The following is a 21,300-nucleotide window of genomic DNA, read 5'->3' as shown; positions in this document are numbered from 1 at the left end:
CTTTCACCACCCATGGATTTCTTGAATCATATTTATGTTTCTAAACTATTTCTTATATCAAGTGTTCACTTTGTAGCAAGTTCATTGTCCTAAAATGGCACATACCAAAGTATCAAGAGGTTCCCTTATTCCTGATAAGCTGTGATGGGATGAAGAAGACCTTGTTACCCTGCCGATCTGATTTTTATTATAATCAGATGTTAATCTGTATCAGTCTCCATATTCAAAATTCACCTTCAAAATTATATGTTATTCACATGATGGTTGTCTTTATATCATTTAGCTAGAATCATGACCTTATAAATGCAGTTTTGGTCATTTTCTACTAAAACCTCATATTTATCTGTGTGGAAATACATCTCCTACTTGTTTGCCCTCTTATAAACTCTTCCTGTAATTTAATCCTCATGAGCTTTATTTCCCCTAATTTTAATTACTTAATATTTTGTAAAACATTTAAGAGATCACTGGTATGCTCTTTTTTTTCAGTCATCTATACATTTAAACAGTGTGTTGCAATAAGAAATAGTACTGGTAATCAGAAGACCAGAGTCCTAGTTTTACCTGTAAAAATGAACTATATGTGCATTTAAATAAGTTTTATGTAAGGTTATATAAGGTTTATCCTGATTCTAAAATTGTTCTGATTATTTAGAAAATTATGTTTGAAATATGACATTATTCAAAACCAATAGAGCTTTGAAATCTATTAAAAATCTACAAAGAATTCAACTATTTCACCTTTTTCCCTGATTTGATATTAAACTGTAATCCTTCATCTTTCACTTACAGCATGCTGTAGCTGCTGTTGACACAAAGACAAAATATAATGTCTAAATATTGTGTACTTGTGTTTTAAATGAATACTTTTGTTTAAAATTGTCTTTTACATAGATTCTTGATTCCCTTTTCACAACGTTTCCATTCCCCATGCTACTGCAATCAATCACTCATGATAGAAAATTATTCTCTTTTCTGTTTGCTAAAGCTCTTTTTAAAATACCAAGTTTCAAATGATCATCAATTCAAGAAACTTTGGGAAATGAACCTCATAATTTCCAGAATGAATATTTTGTTTCACTGGCTACCAGGACACCATCCTCTCCTAGATTTCTCCCCTCCTCACTCACCATTCCTTGGCAGTCTCCCTTGGTGATGCCTCCCATCCCTCAACGTCTGTTAGAATGCCCTAAGGCTCATTCCTTGCCCCCTTCACTCTGCATCTACCTTAACTACTCATGAGTTTTAATCTAGTCCCATTACTTTAATGGGAAGATGACTTATGATTCCCCAATTCGTACTTCTAGCCCTAAGCACTCACCTAACCTCCAGACTCCTAATTCCAATTTCCCACTAAATATCTCCAGTCTATGCATAATAGACATTTCAAACTTAGCAAATAAAACTAAATATTTTGCTTTGATCCATCCATTGCACTCCCGTTTTTCCTGGCTCCATAACTCATCCAGTTGCTCAGGCCAAAAATGTTAGATTCATCCTTAAACTCTCACTTTCCCACAATTCCTGTGTCCAGTCCATCAGAAATTCTTGCCAGTCTAACTTGAAAATACATCCTGAATGCACCTACCTCTCACCTTACTCTTGCCGTCTTTACTTACTCCAAGCCATCATTGCTTGCCTCATCTAATGCAATAGGCAGCCTCTTCCACAACCTCCTTGCTTCCTCCCGTCTTGCCCCAATCCTTAGAGTCTATAACCAATACAATAGCCAGAATAATCACAAAAAACCATGAATCATATCACATTATTTTCCAAAACCTGTTCCCATCACTTTAGAATAAAAATTAAACTCTTTACCTGTCCCAAATACTTTATTCAGTATTTCTTCTGCCCTACTCTCCAAGCTCGTTTACTACTACTATTCTCTCACACACACATCCAGATTTTCTTTCTGCAGTGGCTTTCCCAACGTCAGGGTCTTTGCACTTGCTATTCCCTAAAACCTGGAAGATTTTAAAAATCTGTAAGATTCCTCCAAGCAAGATCTTAGAAGGTATTTACATTTCATTTTGTAGAGACACTTGGTAGAAGACATTTTTGCAAAAGATAGATACATTTTACTTTGGCGGCTCTTCACACATCTGGCAATTTCCAAGTTGGTTAAATAACAAATGTGAATTGATCAAGCTAAAATAAAAGAACTGTAGTTGGTGAGACCTATGTGTTTTAAACCGTGAACTTTGAGGAATTGTAGACATGCAAACTCCACCATGGTTTCAGTGTTAATGTGTGAGAATTAGCTAAGGTATTTTCCAAATACTCATTACTCTCTAAAGAGCTTCTGAGCAGCAAATCAGAACAGGGCCTGTGGACCTGAATCTTATCTAGTACCACAGTTGATTCTGTTGCAGGTGGTTTTCAGTCAGCCCTTTGAGAGACACCAAGCTGGGGTATTTGCCCAGATATGATTACCAATGGTTATGCAAGTCACCAATGAGATACAATCGAGAATCAACAAATCACTGAAAAGAGTGACAAAAGAAGAAGAGGATCCAGTAAGGACCAGTAGAGACGCTATCCCAAGCACTCTTGGCTAGGAGTTTTACAAATCCATTCATATAAATGGATGATAGTTAACAGCCAAATGGCACTGCACATTTTTTTAAGTTGCTGAGTATTAAAGTGTATGGCTAAGCATCATAAGTTTTGTTAAATTATATTTTGGTTGCTATAAAATTAGGTGTACGTTGTGTGTCATAGATGTAGGGATACAGATGTGTAAATATATGTCGTTGTTTCAGTTCTTCAGCTGATACTTCATAATGTCTTTGCAACTTCTAAATGAAGGACCTCTTCAAATATTGTTTAGAAAGGAAAGATACCTGTTCATCCCTGTCCACCTCCCTTTCTTCATCCCCGCTCTTGTCCCTTCCCTTCTTTTTTTTATATCTTTATTGGAGTATAACTGCTTTATAGTGTTGTGATCCCTTCCCTTCTTGAACAAATTAGTCCATTAAGTGAGGTAAAATAACACTTTGTCAGCATGGGGGAGGTGGGCATTCAAGGAACCACATGACTTGGCATTGGGTCTCAGAGTCTGAGAAAAGGGAGAGGATGTCTGCATAAGGGAGCCTGGAGTTGACTGCTGAAGTCTGATTCGTGTGAAAGGGCATCCACATGAGGAAGTGGCCTTGGCAACCACTCTGTACAGATTGTCCTAACCCGTGCCAGGTGGAGAAAATGTGTGGATGGGAAAGTGGCAGCTACAAGAATTTACTTAAATACAGGAAGATTGATCAAATAATTAAGGATATTAAGAATATGGTAATCAGTGTTATTTTAATATCTGTGGAGGGAGTTAAAATATGAAAAGGGCAAAAACTAGAATGAAAGGGTGTTGAAAGGGAATGGAGGATGTTAATGTGAGCACATGATTTTCAATATAGAGACATTATAGAAAAAAAACATAGAATATATGTATGCATATGTTAATGAATGTGTTTGTGAATATGTGTAAATGGTTATGAATATGTGTTTTCATATGTGTGTATGTATATATGTACATAAATCCCCTAGCTCTGCCTATTGAGAGTACCTGGGACCACTGCTTCCCAAGAGCAATGAATACACCTAGTGTCCAGATCTTGGTTTCTAAATACAGCTCTCCAACTGAAGGAACTAAAGCTCTTTGGAGAAATGGCTGATTCTAGAACCACTACAGGGAAAATATAAGATGACCCTAGAACATATTATTGTTTCAAGAAGTAAGGGATCAGCCATAAAAAGAAGCGAAATTGAGTTATTTGTAGTGAGGTGGCTGGACCTAGAGTCTGTCATACAGAGTGAAGTAAGTCAGAAAGAGAAAGACAAATACCGTATGCTAACACATATATATGGAATCTAAAAAAAAAAATGTCATGAAGAACCTAGGGGTAAGATGGGAATAAAGACACAGACCTACTAGAGAATGGACTTAAGGATATGGGGAGGGGGAAGGATAAGCTGTGACAAAGTGAGAGAGTGGCATGGACATGTATACACTAGCAAACGTAAAATAAATAGCTAGTGGGAAGCAGCCGCATAGCACAGGGAGATCAGTTCGGTGCTTTGTGACCTAGAGGGGTGGGATTGGGAGGGTGGGAAGGAGAGCGATGCAAGAGGGAAGAGATATGAGGATACATGTATAACTGATTCACTTTGTTATAAAGCAGAAACTAACACACCATTGTAAAACAAGTATACTCCAATAAAGATGTTAAAAAAAAAAAGAAGGGAGATATCACAGAATAATTGGGAAACATCAAAGGATATAGAAGCCAAACTGAAGGGGTTTCCACTGGACAAATCTTGAACAATCTCAGCCTCAAAATAAATAATGGCAGAAATGTATTATAGTCAATTGAATAAAATAGGAGTCTATGGGTTCATACTGATTTAAATAATTAAACTGAGTAAATTATGTTTGATGAGTAACAGGATATTTACATAATTACAAAGTGCCTTACCACAAAATTTATTAATAATGAAGGAGAAAAAATAACTTTACAATGGAGAAGACTGGGTGATACACCTTAATCAAATGAGTAACATGATATTCCAGTAAGGTTACAAGTTAAAAGTTTGCCAAAATTGTTTGATAGGAAGCAGTGAGAAGAACAGAGCTTCACCACTGTGTTATTCCTGCCAACTACACATATCCTGAATAATCATGAGACAAATACAAACAGCTAAATCCTACAAAATAACTGATCCATATTCTTTAAAACTTTCTAGTTCATGAGATTCAAGGGAAGCCTGAGAAAATTTTCCAGATTAAAAAACTAAAGAGACAGGACAGCTAGATGCAACATGTGACACTGGGCTGATCCTTTTATTATGAAGGACATGATGGGGATAATTGACAAAACTTGAAAGGGGTCTGAGGATTAGTAGCTCTGTGGTCATGTGTCAGTGTTAATTTCCTTATTTTCATGATTATATTTGGATATATGTTTATAGGAAATACTAGAGGATTTGGGGGAGACATTGCATTGTGTTAGCAACTACTCTCAAATGGTTTGGGAAATAAATTATTTTTATTGTCATTTAAATCTTTCTTTAATTTTTGAGATTGTTAAAAGAAGGCAAAAAAAGAGGAGTAACCCTCCTTTTCCTGGCGACTGCCATAGTTAAAAGCTCAGTTTACAATGGTGGTCAGTTTTTCAGTCTATTTGTGCTAATTTCTGTTACTAACAACATAGCATCTTATTTTCTATTTGAGGTTTTTGGATTTTTCCGAATTATGCTTTTGCTTTTTATTCTATCAAATGTCTATGAATTTGACAAAGTCCTCAGTATTAAAACAAAATCTGTAAGATTCATAAAAATAAAAATAAGTTCTTGGAGGAATTTATAAATTTCTACCTGCATTCAAATTGGAGTAAGTTGGCAAGGAATTTATAAGGGGAAAATACTATAAGGAGCACTCCCATTCAGAAACTCAAAATGGTTGCACGTGTTTATCTTGTAAGAGGTCTGTGATGAAACAGCAGGATGAAGGCTATATGTCCAAACTTAAATGCAATCTTTTAAATCGCCTTTCATGTCAGGCCATGTAAGAACTGGGCAATTCAAGAAGTAAATTAGAACAATTCTTATTTTCAATAATTTCTTAGGTCAACACTTAGAATAATGAAAAACTTATCTTTAACTCCAAGAAATCTGGACAGTTATTAAAGCAAATGTGTTGTCCTACTGGCCTACACCTGGTTACAAACAGCAGTATGACTTCAGAAAACCCTGGACACTGAGTGGGCTTTCTAAATATAGCTTTTTCTTTCTATAAAGGTGTTTTACAAGAATGCTATCTTTTGTGAAAATGTGGCCTTTATAAAGGGTACACTAAGGCCTGTGACTTTTAGACCTAGAAAAGATTTGAAATATTTTCTTAGCCTGGGAATCCACATTTTAGAGGCATAGAAAGAGAAACCCAATGAAATTAAATATTTTGCCCACCATCAAATGGCAAACAAGTAATAACGACAGCACTCAAGCCTCTGTCTTCTCAATCCATTGAATGCAGCATAAATAGATTGCAATAACTGCTGATTTTCATTGTCCCCAACACTACATTTCTTCTGTGCCTTATCCCTCTTCTTTTAAGAGGGATGACAACATTATCTGCAAACTTTATCTATAACTATTTTTTTTTAATTTTGCTGTTTTGTAAACTTTTTGTTTCTATGTTGAAAATGTGTAAGGACATTTACCTTCTTTCTTGAAACACCTTTGCCTGCATTTATCACATTTTATTGTTGAACTATTGTGTAGCAATAAGTACAAAAGCGCCTCTAGTAGAGGAGATAATATCAGAGGCAACAAGGTGTGTGTATGGGGGGGCGGGGTTAGAGTTGACATACCTTAAGGGAGATGAGGAGAGAGGGAAGAGAATAGAAAGTTTATTTATTTGAAAAAATATGGCAAGTTAGAGAATTTTGGCTAAACTTTATACAATATAGCTTTCCTTAACTTAAATTCCGGCTTAACTTCCACTCTTTACATTGCCACAGACTAGGGAATAAACAAAGCAAAAAGATTTTTGGTACCACCATTTTGTGTTAATTTCATAAAGATTTCTACAAGACTTTTAAAAAATAAATTGAAAAACGAAAGTCTTGTCTTTAGCTTATTTCCCCTGCATGCTTGCACTTTAATAAGTTGATAAATGGCATTTAAACGCAATAGTTATGATTAATTCTGTCCCACAATTTTTAAAAGCACTGGGGATTGTGTGCGTGTGCATGTGCCCACCTTTACAACCAGTAAAATAAAGTTCTTGATCCAAAAATTATTATCACTTAAACTATTGAATAAAATCAGATATGATAGAGGGGCCAGCTGTTGGTAGGTTTAAAAGTCACCCTAGGTGATGAATTCATGCAGCAGTGTTGCACGTCTCTCTTTAGATGAAGTACTTAGAAGTATAACCAAGCATGGATCTAATTTCATATCTGAGATGTGTTTTATTTAGAGTTCTTTGGCAAGTGCTTGCTCTATGTGTTTTTATAGTCTTTGGTTGTGCTATAAAAATGTCAAAATTATGAATTAACAGATATGCAAAAGTGAAATCCTAGAAGATAGGATAAACATGAAGTCCTCTAATTATCACTCAAATAAGTTTGGTTGACACAGAACTGGGAATCAGATAAAGACATTAATAATTCATAATGCTGAAGTTAAAATCTTCTAGTTACAGTACAAAAGAAATCCTCATTTGTACCACAAGGTAATGAATTCAGTACTTTTCATTTGTTAAACATTTGCTTATTACCCTGCACCGTGCATATAAAACTGTTCCCAAATTTGGAGGGCAAACAGGAAAAACAGACACTCTCTACCCTCAAGTTGTTTATACTGCAGTCAGTGAAATTTCTCTACTTTGAGATCTTTTAATTCCTCAGCTCATTGTAACATCTTCTTCAGATGAATTGTTTTTTGTTTGTTAAAACCAATGTTTAGCACTTTAAATAGTTTCTTCAATGTTCCTGATAGTGAAATAGAGTCATCATGGTAATTTCCAATACTAATTATAGAGTTGATAGGAGAAATGCTCAAGATTGATAGTAAAGTGATTTCGATAATCTACAAAATGTCTTGAGGTTTCCCAGATAACAACTTGTCTCCCAGGCAAAAATGCGCTTATTATTTATATTCCAAGCTTATAAAAATGTTTGTACTTTAATCATATAGAGATTTTACAACATCTTTTCATTCATATTTTAAGATATTTTGTTCAGTAGATTATCTCATTTAGAAACTATTGATTTATATATACATACTATGTAAATATTAGTATACATTTCTCAGTGACTAAATTAGTGCTTTCTTAACTACTTAAATTTGTTTAATTCATATTGTTGTTCTTCAGCATTTCTTTTACTCACTGGAGCCTATCCTACTGACTTCAAAAGGCCTGAAAAATCTGAAAATCCCGTTTAAAGTAACTGTATGGAAAATCTTTAAAATAACATATAATAATGATAGAGAAGAAGTGTATTTAACATTGTGCTGAGATTATTCCATTAATAAAGAGATTAATCAATAATTCTAATATTCAGACATATAATAAAAATGAAAAACAATCATAATACTGAGCAATGACATTTTCAATAAAGGGAGATATTAAATATTGTATAGGAAACTAGAATCTGCAAAGCAGACAAGTTGGCAATGATTATACATATATTTAAAATATGTTGAAACAGTCATAGACAGTTTTTCTTTTTGGCTGAAAAGAGGCATATTGAAGTGTTTAAGCACTACTTCAACTGGAATAGATATTTAGACACTATACAGAAAACACATGATTGCAGAAGAGCAGATATTAGCAGGTGTGTGAATGTGTGTGTCTTCTTTTATTTATTTATTTTTTTTTTTGTGGTACGCGGGCTTCTCACTGCTGTGGCCTCTCCCGTTGCGGAGCACAGGCTCCGGATGCGCAGGCTCAGCGGCCATGGCGCACGGACCCAGCCGCTCCGCGGCATGTGGGATCTTCCCAAACCGGGGCACGAACCCGTGTCCCCTGCATCGGCAGGCGGACTCTCAACCACTGTGCCACCAGGGGAGCCCGTGTGTGTCTTTAATTAATGTATTTTCATTCATTCAAAAAGGAGAAGAATACCAAATTTACTTTAAAGGTGGCATTGTGATATGTTAAAGTTCCATTCTTAGACTTTTGCTGCTGTTGCTGTTCCTTTAGTATTCACCAAAGAGTACCGTCCTGTCATTTATCCAAGTTAGAAATCTAGGAGCAATCCTAGGATTCTCATTATAGGGTCCACTACCTTCATGCTCCCCCCTCAATAAGTAACAAATTCTTGGCTCTCCTATATAGGAAAGCTCTCTCCAATGTACGCCTGCTCTGTCACTCTCCGGGTCCAGCATCTCTGCCTCAGCCTCCCATTGAAGTCACTTCTAGTTCATTCTGTGCAGGGCCATTTTTAAACCTTCCTCAGTCCTAGGCAATTGCCCTTTTAGAAGCTTTACCCTAAATGTTATCAAATGCATTAAAATGTGCCCAAGTCACATATCCAGTATAATTTATAGATAACTATATGAAAGCTGAGTAACGTTGCTGTTGTAGTAATATTAGTTGAAAATATTAATTACACAGGTTTTGATCTCAATTTTGCAGATTTGTTTTCATATTCTGGAGCCATTTTTTTCAGGTTCCAAACAATTTTCTAAGTCCTTCTCAAACTCCTAGTCCCTAGTGAGTGTGCTTTTACTGTCACAGGGTTGAACAGCCCAGACAGCAAGATGTCTGAAGATGAAGACCATCACAGGGATGAGTAAATCAGATACGTGGAAGTTGGAATGCAAAGTGTTTGTAGAAAAAAATATACAAATCAAGGAAGAAATTGCAGTGTCAATTAATATGATGTATATCAGATGATAGTATTAAAAAGCCAGGTGAAAAGAAAATAACTTAATAATGTACATATTTGTCTGATTGTTTACTAGTGATATACTGCTCAGTGTAAGGTGAGAACCTCAGATATTATCTTCTGGAAAAAAAAAACCCTTTAAGCCCTAAAAGTTTCAGTTTATAAATTTCCTCTCTAATAAATGAGGAATAAAATAATTTACAATAAATTAATTATTTCCTCTTCTGAAGGTACCAATACCACAAATTCAGTCAGAAGATGGATCAAGTTTTTCATACATTTCTCTCATTTCACATTTTTTAAATAAATGAGACTATATTTTGTCTAATGACTACCAGAACAACTATCTGGAAACTGTGACTTCATTATATGTGAGAGAGCATTTTAGGAGATATAGATGTATATTTAGATGGAGATATAAATACATAGCATATATACACAATATTTAATCAGACACAGGAAATGTAGGATAGCTCCAGAGTGGTACACCCTATGTTCTGAGCTGCTCCGAAATGCAGTTCCTTTATTTTTTTTTTTTAACATCTTTATTGGAGTATACTTGCTTTACAATGGTGTGTTAGTTTCTGCTTTATAACAAAGTGAATCAGTTATACATATACATATGTTCCCATATCACTTCCCTCTTGCGTCTCCCTCCCTCCCACCCTCCCTATCCCACCCCTCTAGGTGGTCACAAAGCACCCAGCTGATCTCCCTGTGCTATGTGGCTGCTTCCCACTAGCTATCTGTTCTAATGGGAGTTCTCTGGGCACAAAGGGCACTATTTTCTGTAATGAGACTAGAAGAAAGGATTTGCTAATAATTGCTTCTATAGCAACTAAAAATCTTGGAATCCCACCTTTCAGCATTTTGAAAATCTTAAAGGGGATGTTGTCAGTAACAAAAAAATTGAAGACTGATTATGTATTTAAATTAATGATTCTTTAAATTCATCTGCCCTTTCATCTTTTAAATTGATTCATGCTTCTCAGAAAATAAAATATGCTAATCCGTATATCATTTTTCCACTGCGTAGGGCAACTATATCTAAAAACAAAAATACTATCATTTTACTTTCCTTTACTCTATTCCTCCACAACTTGTGTTGTACTTTCATATTTTCTTTTCATTCTGCTAGTGAGATATATATACATATATGTATGTATACATATATGTATATATACACATAATATTTAGATTTTAGATATTTGCATTATGCAGGGCAATCCATAAAATGGATAGATGCTTCATTTTAATACCATTGAATACAATTTTCATAATTTTATACTTTAATTATTTTTGGAAGCACAAAGCAGAAAGGGTAAAGCAAACTTGAAATGGAAAAAGATGACCAAGCTGGCATTTTGCATTTCAGACTTTATATTTGGACTACTCAGTGGGACAGATTATAATAACAAAATTTTGCTTTTGCACGGAGGTCAATCTTTGCTTCTGCATTGCCTCATCTCTTTTAATCCCATCCAGTTTATTTTTCATCTCAGAAACTATATTTTTCATCTCTAGGAACTCAATTTGGGTTATTTTTATATCCTCTATATGTCTATTTAAGATGTTGATGCTTTCCTTTAAACTTTTGAACCTATGAAAATTAGTTATAATAACTGTTTGAATGTCTCTGTTTACTGATTGTACCATTTTTCAGTCTGTTTTCATTAATTAATTTTTCTCCTTGTTATGGGTTATATTTTCCTTCGTCTTTGCATCCCTAGTAATTCTAGATTGCATGTCAGATATTGTGAATTTTACTTTACTGGTTGCAGAGCGTATTTGTATTTTTTTAAAATATTTGTAACTTTGCTCAAAGAGGTAGTTAAGAAATAGTTTGATCATTTTGAGGCTTCCTTGTAAGCCTTATTAGGCTGCAAGTGAAACAATTTAGTCTAGGGCTAATTTGGTCCCACTACTAAGCCTATACCCATTGAATACTCTGTGTATTGAATACTCTAGTTGATGCTGCATGTATTAAATTATATCAAAACATATTTGTATAATCTTAAAGCAATAAATGCAACACATAAAAATATAAAAAATTTTAAAAATTAACTTTTATTAAATAAAACAAAAATGTTTTCTTCTAGTAATTGTAGTATTTTAACATATTTAAATACTGCATCCCTATGAAATTCATTTTGTTATTAAATATGAAAAGAGAATCCACCTTTATTTTTCACAGGTGACCAGGGACTTGTTCAAACACCAACATTTAACTGTATTACACAAAACATTATGCCACTGGTTTTTATGGGTTATCATTATAATTAAAGCTTTATACAACCGTTGTCTTGTGCTGTTTGTTGTTCAATGTCTAAAAGTATTGTTTAATATATGTATATATATTTTTTACTTTTAGCAGTTTAAGCCAGGAGAGTAAATCCAGTTCCTATTACTCCATCCTGTCCAGAAGCACAGGTCTTAAGTGAAATTTAATACCAAAGAAACAGTTCCAAATTTTACAACGGATCTATCACTGGTTGTTAGCATATCTTCCCACACCCAAGACACCAAGATACCTTCTACTCACTGTTAAAACTTTATGATGAGCAAAACTTCCACCACTGTGCTTCCTTAGCATGTGAGTATATTTTTAATTTACTGGTTATATATATTCTCTAATTATCCATTATTTTGTCCTTCTTTTTGATTAGATATTGATATCCACATTTTTTTTCTAATAGCTCACAGAAATTTCTCTCATTAACAACACCAATAGAAATAACAATGAAAATCGCCTTGGGGAACCAAATTTATATCACATTATCAAGTTTTTATTTTGCTCCCATAAAACTTCGGCAAAATACAACCACTGTCTATCATCAGTATCATTAGAACAAAACCAAGTCATTCTAATCTCAAAAGCACAATATTTTATTTAACTTAATAAATTTCACATTATAAAAATTTTCTCATAGCATCATCCTTAATTCCTCAGTTTTCACTAATATTGGGGGATTTTTCTTTCAGTTATATGAGACTAAGGATGATTTTATTCATCTCTACAACCTGGTATATATATGTACAATGTTTGTCAAAAGTGGATATTCAAAAAAATTCTTGACTAAATTACGGTAATTCATGTGATCAGTTCTGCAGTTCTTAAAACTTTAAATTACTTGTTAATTCTAAGAGATTCTAACAGTTTTATTTTCATTAGCAATTTATGATAAAAACTTAGGGTAGGGCTTCCCTGGTGGCGCAGTGGTTGAGAGTCTGCCTGCTGATGCAGAGTACATGGGTTCGTGCCCCCGTCTGGGAAGATCCCACATACTGCGGAGCGGCTGGGCCCATGAGCCATGGCCGCTGATCCTGCGCATCCAGAGCCTGTGCTCCACAAGGGGAGAGGCCACAACAGTGAGAGGCCCGTGTACCGCAAAAAAACCAACACTTATGGTAAAGGGAATAATGAAGCTGTCCCACTATATGGCACGACAAAAGATAGTAGTGACATCAAAATCAGGGCCTACCCATCTCATTTGCAGTTATATACTCAGTGTTTAGCCTAGCATTTGATCCCTCATCAGTATTCAATAAGAAGATGTGTGTTGAATGACTTAAGGATGAATTAATGAATGAAAAAAGTTAAAATGGTAGAAAATGTGTTTTATCCTTGTACTTTCATGTGTTGCCTTCTGTATTTCAAGACCCAGCACTGTAACTGACACATAGAATATAAGCAGTAAAATTTGTTGAAAGAATGAATGAGTCCCTACAATTCTAAGAATAATTTTAAGATCAACACAGACCCCATATCTACCAAGGTCTATGACAGAAGTATCCAGAGAAGAAAGCCTGATCTCAGCTAGTGGTAGAGCTGACAGAATTTATCTAGTTTTAATAATTTACAGCTCATCCCATTACATTTAGGCATAGTGCCTACATGAGCCATACAATTAAATGTTGACTGAAAAAAATGCACAACCTAAAAGTTGAGAATTATGTTTTATTTGGAGGACATACTGAGGACTTAAGTCAGGAGACAGCCTCTCAGATAGCTCTGAGGGACTATTCTGAAGAGGTAAGGGAGGGCACAGGATATTTAGGGGTTCTTGCAAAAAAAAAAAGCCCCGGTAGTTGGAACATCAACGTCTAGCTCCCCCAAGGTAGACTGCAGTGTGTTCCCCTTCCCTCGGCCTACCCTGGGGCACCCTGAAGGGCCTACGGGTCTGAGTGTGGCCCAGCAAGCCCAGGGGAGCCGGCGGGTCCTCAGAGTTCTTGTCCTGAAACTGGCGCTGACGCGACGGGGCCACGAGTCTCTAGACACTTACTGCCGTTAAACGAATGCAGAACTGCGACTAAGGCCTCAGGGAACCTGCTTCACGCCTACCCTTCTGGATGCCAAATCAAGACCTTACGTCGAGGCTAGGGCCCCCGTTGAGATTCCCCTTAGCTCTAGAGCAGGGCAGGAAGAGCTCCCACCCAGGACCTGGAAGCACCCTCTTTCTTTCGAGAAAACTCTTTTTTTTTCTCAGAGCCATGCCTGCAGGGACTAGAAACACGTCAACAACAGTGTTTTTCAGGTTTTTTCCGGCTGCAAGAATGGAGCTTTCAAAATGGGAAAACCAGGCTTTTCGCTATAGACGCCATGTCTAGATTGACACGCAGCCTAAATACGTGTGTTTTCTAACAAGTAAAAGAGACACAAGCTACCCACTGTGCCCTTAAGTGAATCAACTTTTTAAAGCAGGGTGTTCTGCAGCTAGAGAACTGCCTCAATGAAGGAATGCCTTCGGTTGGCCGAGGGGCCTGTGTATCTTCCAATATCCGGCAGTGTTACACGAAGAACTGTTCTTTAGTTGAAGTTGTACTGCAAACTGGATTTCCCCTTGAGGTATGGTGACTTCACGTATGAGGTCCGAGGAAGAATTGCCTTCCTCCCCTTTGAAGTCCCAAACCACTACACCCAACATCTTTGTCTGTAGTTGAAAGTGGTATTTAAGGTGAGGATTTCAGCCATTTGGGAGATTTACTGAGTTCTCCTGGGTCTCTTCCATGTATACATATTATTAAATTTTGTTTGATTTTCTCCTGTTAATCTTAATCTGTCTCATGTCAATTTAATTCCTAGACTAATCAGAAAAATCTAGAAGGGTACAGGAAACTTTCTTCCTGCCCAGCAGCCATTATAGTGCAGGACACATTGCCTGCCTTTGAAAGCATCTGAACTTCTACACATTGAGAACCTCCTCCTTTCCATGCCCCTTTACCATAGGCATAAAGATTTCTGTGCACATTGAGGCTGAGAAGAACTCCTGAGTCCATCATTGTTTCTCCAGGCAGTCATGAAGACTGTCAGAGAGGAAGAACTTTTCCTCTGCCCTTCTGCAGGCAAATGGAGTAGGGGGTCCCCAAAGAAAAAGAATCAAATATAACTTTTTGACATAAGAGAAGCCATTTTAAGCCTAAATCATTTGTGATCTCAGCCTGGTCATGATGCTTGCTCTTGAACAGGTCTCAGTAATTAATGATCTTGTGAAATAAAATTGTCCCTTACCATCTGGTTCTATAAGAATGAAGTCACTAGCCACTGTAGTCTCTGACCTTGACAAAAAAGTAATCACTTGATCTAAAAGAGAACTGGAAATTTTTCTTTGAGCCAAATTTGAGGATTATAACCTGGGAAGAGCATCTCAGAAAACTCTGAAAACTGTTCTGCCCATTAGAAACCCAGGGAGGTGTATAAGTTTTTTTTGAGACAGAGGGCTGTACATCAAATGACATTTTATTGAACGTTTACATAATTCAGATCTAAGTGCCATCCTGCTGGTCATGTAACCCCTTACAAGGTCAAGAAGAAATGTTAGCTCTTAAGGAGGGAGTTGTCTTGTTGATGTTAGGAGAATGTTGCTCTTTATGGTTGAGCAAGTGTCCCTGCCTATGGGGGAGGTTTGGTCAATGTATAATGCAGATGCACAGTGCACAGTGTGGGGAGAGAGGAGACCAAAGGGCAGAGAAGAATTCATGTTTAAATTTCTCTTGTCTTGCCATAAAATATAAATTTTGTTTCACAACCTTCAACACACCCCAAATGGAATTCAGGACGGAGATCAGGAATGAGGCGGTCTATGCTCTGAGAAAACCCGGCAGAACAGGCCTTCAGATAGTTCGATATTTCCAGAAGATTTTATGAGCCCAGTTTCTTTTATCTTCTCATATCTAGAAAAGCACTAAAATCATTAATGGAGACATCTGCTCCTTGTGACTTGCAGCCACCACTTCGTGACTAGCAGCAAATTTCTGCCAAAATGTGTCCCTGATTACATGTGTCCCCCTTCACCAAAATCACATACATGCTGACCTTCCCCCTAACTCTTTCGAGCAGTTCCTCAGAGCTATCTGAGAGGCTGTTTCCTTGGCTATAGTCCTCATTTTGCCCCAAATAAAACTTAACTCACAACTCTCAGTTTGTGCTTTTTTTTTTTTTTCAGTTGACAGTTTAAAACTTTCCCAATTTGGCTGTTCAAGGAGCCACCGTTTTGGGAAAATCCCTGCTGTTCTCCGTACTTGCTGCAAGAATAAAACCTTCCTTCTCCTGCCCTTTGGCTTGGTTGTGTCTTTTGGCTCAACAAAAGAAGTGTTTCAGGTAACACTTTGAGCTGGTCTAAGAATTAAATTGACGTGAGACTGATTAACAGGAGAAAATAAAACAAAAGTTTAATAATATGTATATCTAGGAGTCATTCTTGGCCTAAGCCGTTTTGCAATCTAAGCCTGGCCAGGATGCTTGCCGTTGAAAGGGTCTCAGTAATTAATGATCTTAAGGGAACAAAATAATGCAGAGTCAAAGGACTGTTTTCAGGTCAAAGAAGTAACAATAACAAAGATAATTGTAAAGACTCCCAGTTCTCTTTCAATGGTAAAGATTAGCCTGATCAACTAGGAACATAAGGAATGATGATATTGACCTTTTCTGACCCTCATGACTTCAGTCCACTAAAGCTTGGACTCTGTGGACCACCCAAACCCCTTCATGAATATGCATATACCCTTAGCTTAAAAATTCCCCCATTTTGCTGTTCAGGAAGACACTGCTTTGGGAAAGACCCCCGGTGTTCTCTTTACTTGCTGCAAGTAACAAATCCTTTCTTCTCCCAATCTTTGTTTTTGTTGTGCCTTTCAGCTTGACGCCCACCAAGAGGCAAACCCAGGTTTTTGGGTAACATTAGCTCTTTGGCTGGCAATGAAAATGACATAAGGCAGATTAACAAGAGAAAATTAAATTATTATGTGCACATGGGGAATTCACGTAAGTATGAAGAATTCCAAAGACAGCAAGACAAGGTGACATATATATATTCTTGACTAAAGAGAAGTGAAACTGAGCAGGACCCTGTGGCGCTCCTGGGCACTAAAGTCTTTCTGTGTCCCCCATTTCTTGTTTGCAGGGACTAGGCTTCAGCCTCCACAACCTTCCCTGAATTCCAAAGGGTAGGGTCAAATAGTTGCTAATTAGGGAAGGGAGGGGCTGCAGAGACAAGGGAGGAACTGTCAAGAAACAATAGTGCAGCTTTGGGACAAGATCCTGGTTCTGCCTCAAGGGAAACATATAACAATAACTGAGCTCTTCTACAGAACTAAAACCCCCAACAAATGGAAGATGTTAACTGCTTGATGAAGCATCCTTCATTCTAGAGAGAAGGTCACAGTTTGATAACCTTGAGAAGCATAGAAGCTCATCAGGAGACCACCTGAGGCCAGATTAAAGGATTGCAGGCCCTGAACACACCATAATCCTTATCAGCAACCCTGACCTTGAACCATTGCTATAAAACTCCTCACCAAATCCCCCCAGGTTGGGACACACAGTTTTGAGGGCATTAGCCTGCTGTGTCCCCCTTTGCCTGGCAACGCAATAAACCTATTCTTTTCTACTTCACCCAAACTCTGCCCCCGACTTCGATTCCATACCAGTGCACAGAGGCCAAATTTCGGCATCAGAAGGAGGTATGGGTCTGAAATTTCAAGGGGAAGTAAGGTAATTCACAGGAAGTTAAAAAGAGTTAATGTTTGGTAAACAAATGTTTGCTGATCCATCCAAAGACAATGAGACAGAGAGAGGTTTTTTTTTTTTTTTTTTGCGGTATGCGTGCCTCTCACTGTTGTGGCCTCTCCCCTTGCAGAGCACAGGTTCCGGACACACAGGCCCAGCAGCCATGGCTCATGGGCCCAGCCGCTCTGCGGCACGTGGGATCTTCCCGGACCGGGGCACAAACCCGTGTCCCCGGCATCGGCAGGTGGACTCTCAACCACTGCGCCACCAGGGAAGCCCCACAGAGAGGATTTTGATCAAATGGGCTTTTCAACGTTCCTTCTGTTCTACCACACCTAGTATTATACTACATTTATCTCTAGTGATAGCTTCTTCCTGGGACAGGCCTCCTGTCTTAAATTATTTTAGGCAATAAGGGGGAAGTTCAAAGGCTCTTCCTGAGTCTTTTGGGCCTTGATTGTTTTCAGCTCAAAATAATCCACATGCCATAGTGGCACATCTTGTGGTGGCCAGCACTTAGACCCATTGGCTCCCACGTGCAAATGAGAACCATGCAGTGACTCAGGGAGAGCCCTGAGCACATTATTCAGATAGACACCAACATGATGCAATTTTTCTTCGGTGTGTTCAGTGAGAGAAGCAATACAAGAGGCACTGCCCTTTTACTTTGGGGGAGGTTGAAAGTCCCTTCTTGGAAAGGAAAAATAAGTACTTTTAGAGCATTTAGAAAACCTAAAACCTGTGACTCAATTGTTTTAAGTGCAGAGTTAATTTTACCCAAATGTGTTTTCTTAAAAATTGCAACCAGTCAAGATCAGTATCTTCAAGGGGTGCACCAGTTTTGATATTTGCTGACTTTACACTGTTCTGAAATTGAGGATACCTTCCCTCTACTCAGTTAATGTTTATTTTTATTAACTTTTAAAACTGTTTTAAGTAGGAGATCTTTTACTGGAGCCTGAGGATTGATAACGTTAACCACTGTGACACTGCTCTGTTACCTCACATCAACCAAAGAATTGTGCAGGAGCTGATTACATACCCTGTGATTCCCCTCTCTCACCTGGTATTTAAAAATGCTTTCACGAAACCCATCAGGAAAGGGGGTTCAGGTGTTTTGAGCACTAGCTGACCTGAACTCCCTGCCTGGCACCTGCAATAAACGCTACACTTTCCTTCGCCATAACCTGGTGTCAGTAGATTTGCTTTACTGCACATGAGAGAGCAGACCCACGTTTTTTTCATCAGCATATTTATATATATTATTATATATTGTAGGCAATTGAGGTATTTTACTTCTTTCCTATTGTGCTGTTTTATTTTTTAACTGAGTTAACCATGAAAGTCAATTTTTGTTGATAGAGGAGCAAAGGTACAAATTAATTAGCTATAGTTAAAAATTTAAAGCTTTCAAAATGCTTGTTATTTATAATGAGATTTATTTAACAGAATTAGGAAATAATTCTGTATTTAAATGGTTCGATTGTGATTGTGGAACATGAAACTGGTAGTCCACAGGACATATACTAAATTTTCACCCTTAGTGATACTATATTTGTACCATTCATGTCAAACTAAAATGTTGTTTTTCAACAACCTTTAGCAAACATATCTTAGTTTTATTATTCAGAGGGAATATAGGAGCTCAATTTGATATAGGGAACTTGAGCATTCCATCAACATGAATTTGAAGAATACACTAAGAATATCTTCTATATTACATTGGAGTAGTGAATTACTGGTAATTATTTAGGGAATTCTTTTGAAAAATATAGTCATTGGGGGCCAATAATTGAATTCTATTGAAATAGAGATAGATATTAATAAGAATGAAAAATTATATTTTCATTTTATATTGCCCATATCTTCATTTTATTTGTAGGTTTTGAAAGTTTGCAAGAGAAAGATATCAGAATTTATACTTCATTCAGCAGAATCCCTTGGACCAAATGATCACACACTCAGAATACATAAGTGGAGACATTACTGACTGTGGCCCAGGAGACAAGGACAAGACCTAGAAAAGACACAGTCAATAATGGAGGGAAAGAAAGATTGGAATAGACAGGCATTTCTCTTAATGAAAAATGTTAACAGTAGAATCCTTGAGGGAGAATCTTTGAAAACATTGGATTTCTATAACAATAAAAAATTGAGTCCCAAAGTACAATGAGAAATAACAATAATGAATAAATAGGATAAAGAAATTATATGTTAACTGGCATACATTTCAGGCGATGATCAGACTCCTGCAGAAACCAGGGCTTTCTGGCCTTTAATTCCCCTTGGGCAGAACTGCAGCGCCCCTGTCCCCAGCCTTCAGCCATCAACTCCAGGACTACAGAGGCAGAGTCCTGGCTCTCAAGTCAGGCTGCCTCACTGACTTGAATGCCCATGGAAAAGGGAACATTGATCCTGACCTGAGACACAGCCCTCAGATGTTTGTAAGCTGGAAAGTCTGCATCAGACTTCCTCCTTGCATCTCTCTAGGGTGAACTAGGGAAAACAAAACATCACAAAACCCTTTCCCACAGAAGAAGTCTGGGAAAAAACACACGACGATCTTGGCCTTGGTGCCAGGTGAGGCTGATATCACTAGAGCACACCTTCTCCTGGGTTTGGTACCAGAATCCAGGGCCCTGGTGGGAGGACCTGGGCTCTGCCCTGGGTTCCATGGACACAGACAAGCAAGTGTGATCTCAGCAACCTTCAAGGACCCAGATGTGAGAAAGAGGCAATGAAGACACGATGGCTGCTTCAGGGTGGCTTGGTGTCAGCCTAGAACAGCTGGACTTCATAAGGAATAACACACTGTGGAGGGAACTAATAAAGAATTTATAATAGGAACAGAAAATAGTTTTATTTGAGCCAAGCTGAGGGCTATAATCTGGGAGGCAGCCCCTCAAAAGGCTCTAAGGAACTTCTCCACTGAAGCATGGTAGTCTTATGCTTTATCAGAACAAAGAACATACATCAAACATGACAGGGGTCTATTCCTTAAAGATTTCAAAAGAGACAGATTGAGGACATATCTAGTGAGACAGTAGGATCCTGGCACGTGGGAAAGGAAGCTCATCTTCGAGAGGGTGTTAACATGGGCATCGTAAGAAGGGAGTCATTTATCCTTCTTTGTGAATCAGACATTTCTTTTCCTTAATGGTTAAAGCAGATGTGCTGTGTGTGTTTGACAGGCTCTTTCAGTTCACACAAAGTTTAGACTGAACCATGTATAAGCCTAAATGACTTCCCCATACCCCATTAGGTGAAAAATTTCTCCCTCAACACTATAATTTGGGGTTTGACTAATCTTGGTGATAAACCAGACACATAATACCCTCAGCTCTCTAGGCCTCTCCACCTGCAGATCCTGCTGTGTCCTCCCCCCAGGGCACAGCACCACAAGAGGGTGTCAGGTGAGGGGTTTGGGACTCAGAGAATTGACTCCCGAAAGTGTTTCTGTTTTCCAAGATAAATAACAATACAGTTTGGATTCTAAAAATCATCCAAATAAGTGGAAAAAAAAATGCTAGACCAACAGTGAATCACAGCGTTTTTCATAAGATAAATGAATGTTATATAATGAAAGAGTAAATAGAGCCCAGAGGCTTTAATATGTAAAATTAAAATGGAGTTCAGTAGTGTTTAAAACACATCCAAAGGTCATATTTATGAGCTGCACGTCCAGCTGTATTCCACGAGAATTTAGGCAAATGCATGAAAGATGAGTTATGAGTAAAGCACTATCCCCAAACCGTGGGTGTGGGGAAACTCATCCTAGCACTTTGTGCAGAACTAATACATTGCAACCATATCTGGTTTCAAAACTGATATTTTCTGCAACTAAAAAGGCAGAAATAAGCTAAATAAGCTACCTATCCCCCCTTTGTCCTTCAGTTATTAATTAAGATT

At 37.5% G+C, this 21,300-nt stretch overlaps 1 protein-coding gene across 1 annotated transcript in view; it reads left to right on the top strand.

The window, feature by feature from the left end:
- Positions 1-15,920, top strand: part of LOC309807160 (E3 ubiquitin-protein ligase RLIM-like) — a gene marked incomplete at both ends in the record, with an annotated part of 87,528 nt that extends 71,608 nt beyond the window's left edge. Inside the window, 2 exons of the mRNA XM_082626467.1 lie at positions 14,089-14,232; positions 15,867-15,920. Coding sequence (XP_082482593.1) covers positions 14,089-14,232; positions 15,867-15,920 — 198 coding nt within the window. The remainder of the gene's footprint in view (positions 1-14,088; positions 14,233-15,866) is intronic.
- Between the last annotated feature and the right edge of the window lie 5,380 nt (positions 15,921-21,300).

Source organism: Mesoplodon mirus (genome assembly GCF_964341445.2).
Source record: "Mesoplodon mirus genome assembly, chromosome: 1".
Taxonomy (NCBI): domain Eukaryota; kingdom Metazoa; phylum Chordata; class Mammalia; order Artiodactyla; family Ziphiidae; genus Mesoplodon; species Mesoplodon mirus.
Note: the sequence above shows the minus strand (reverse complement) of the source record. Positions and strands in the feature narration are given on the sequence as shown.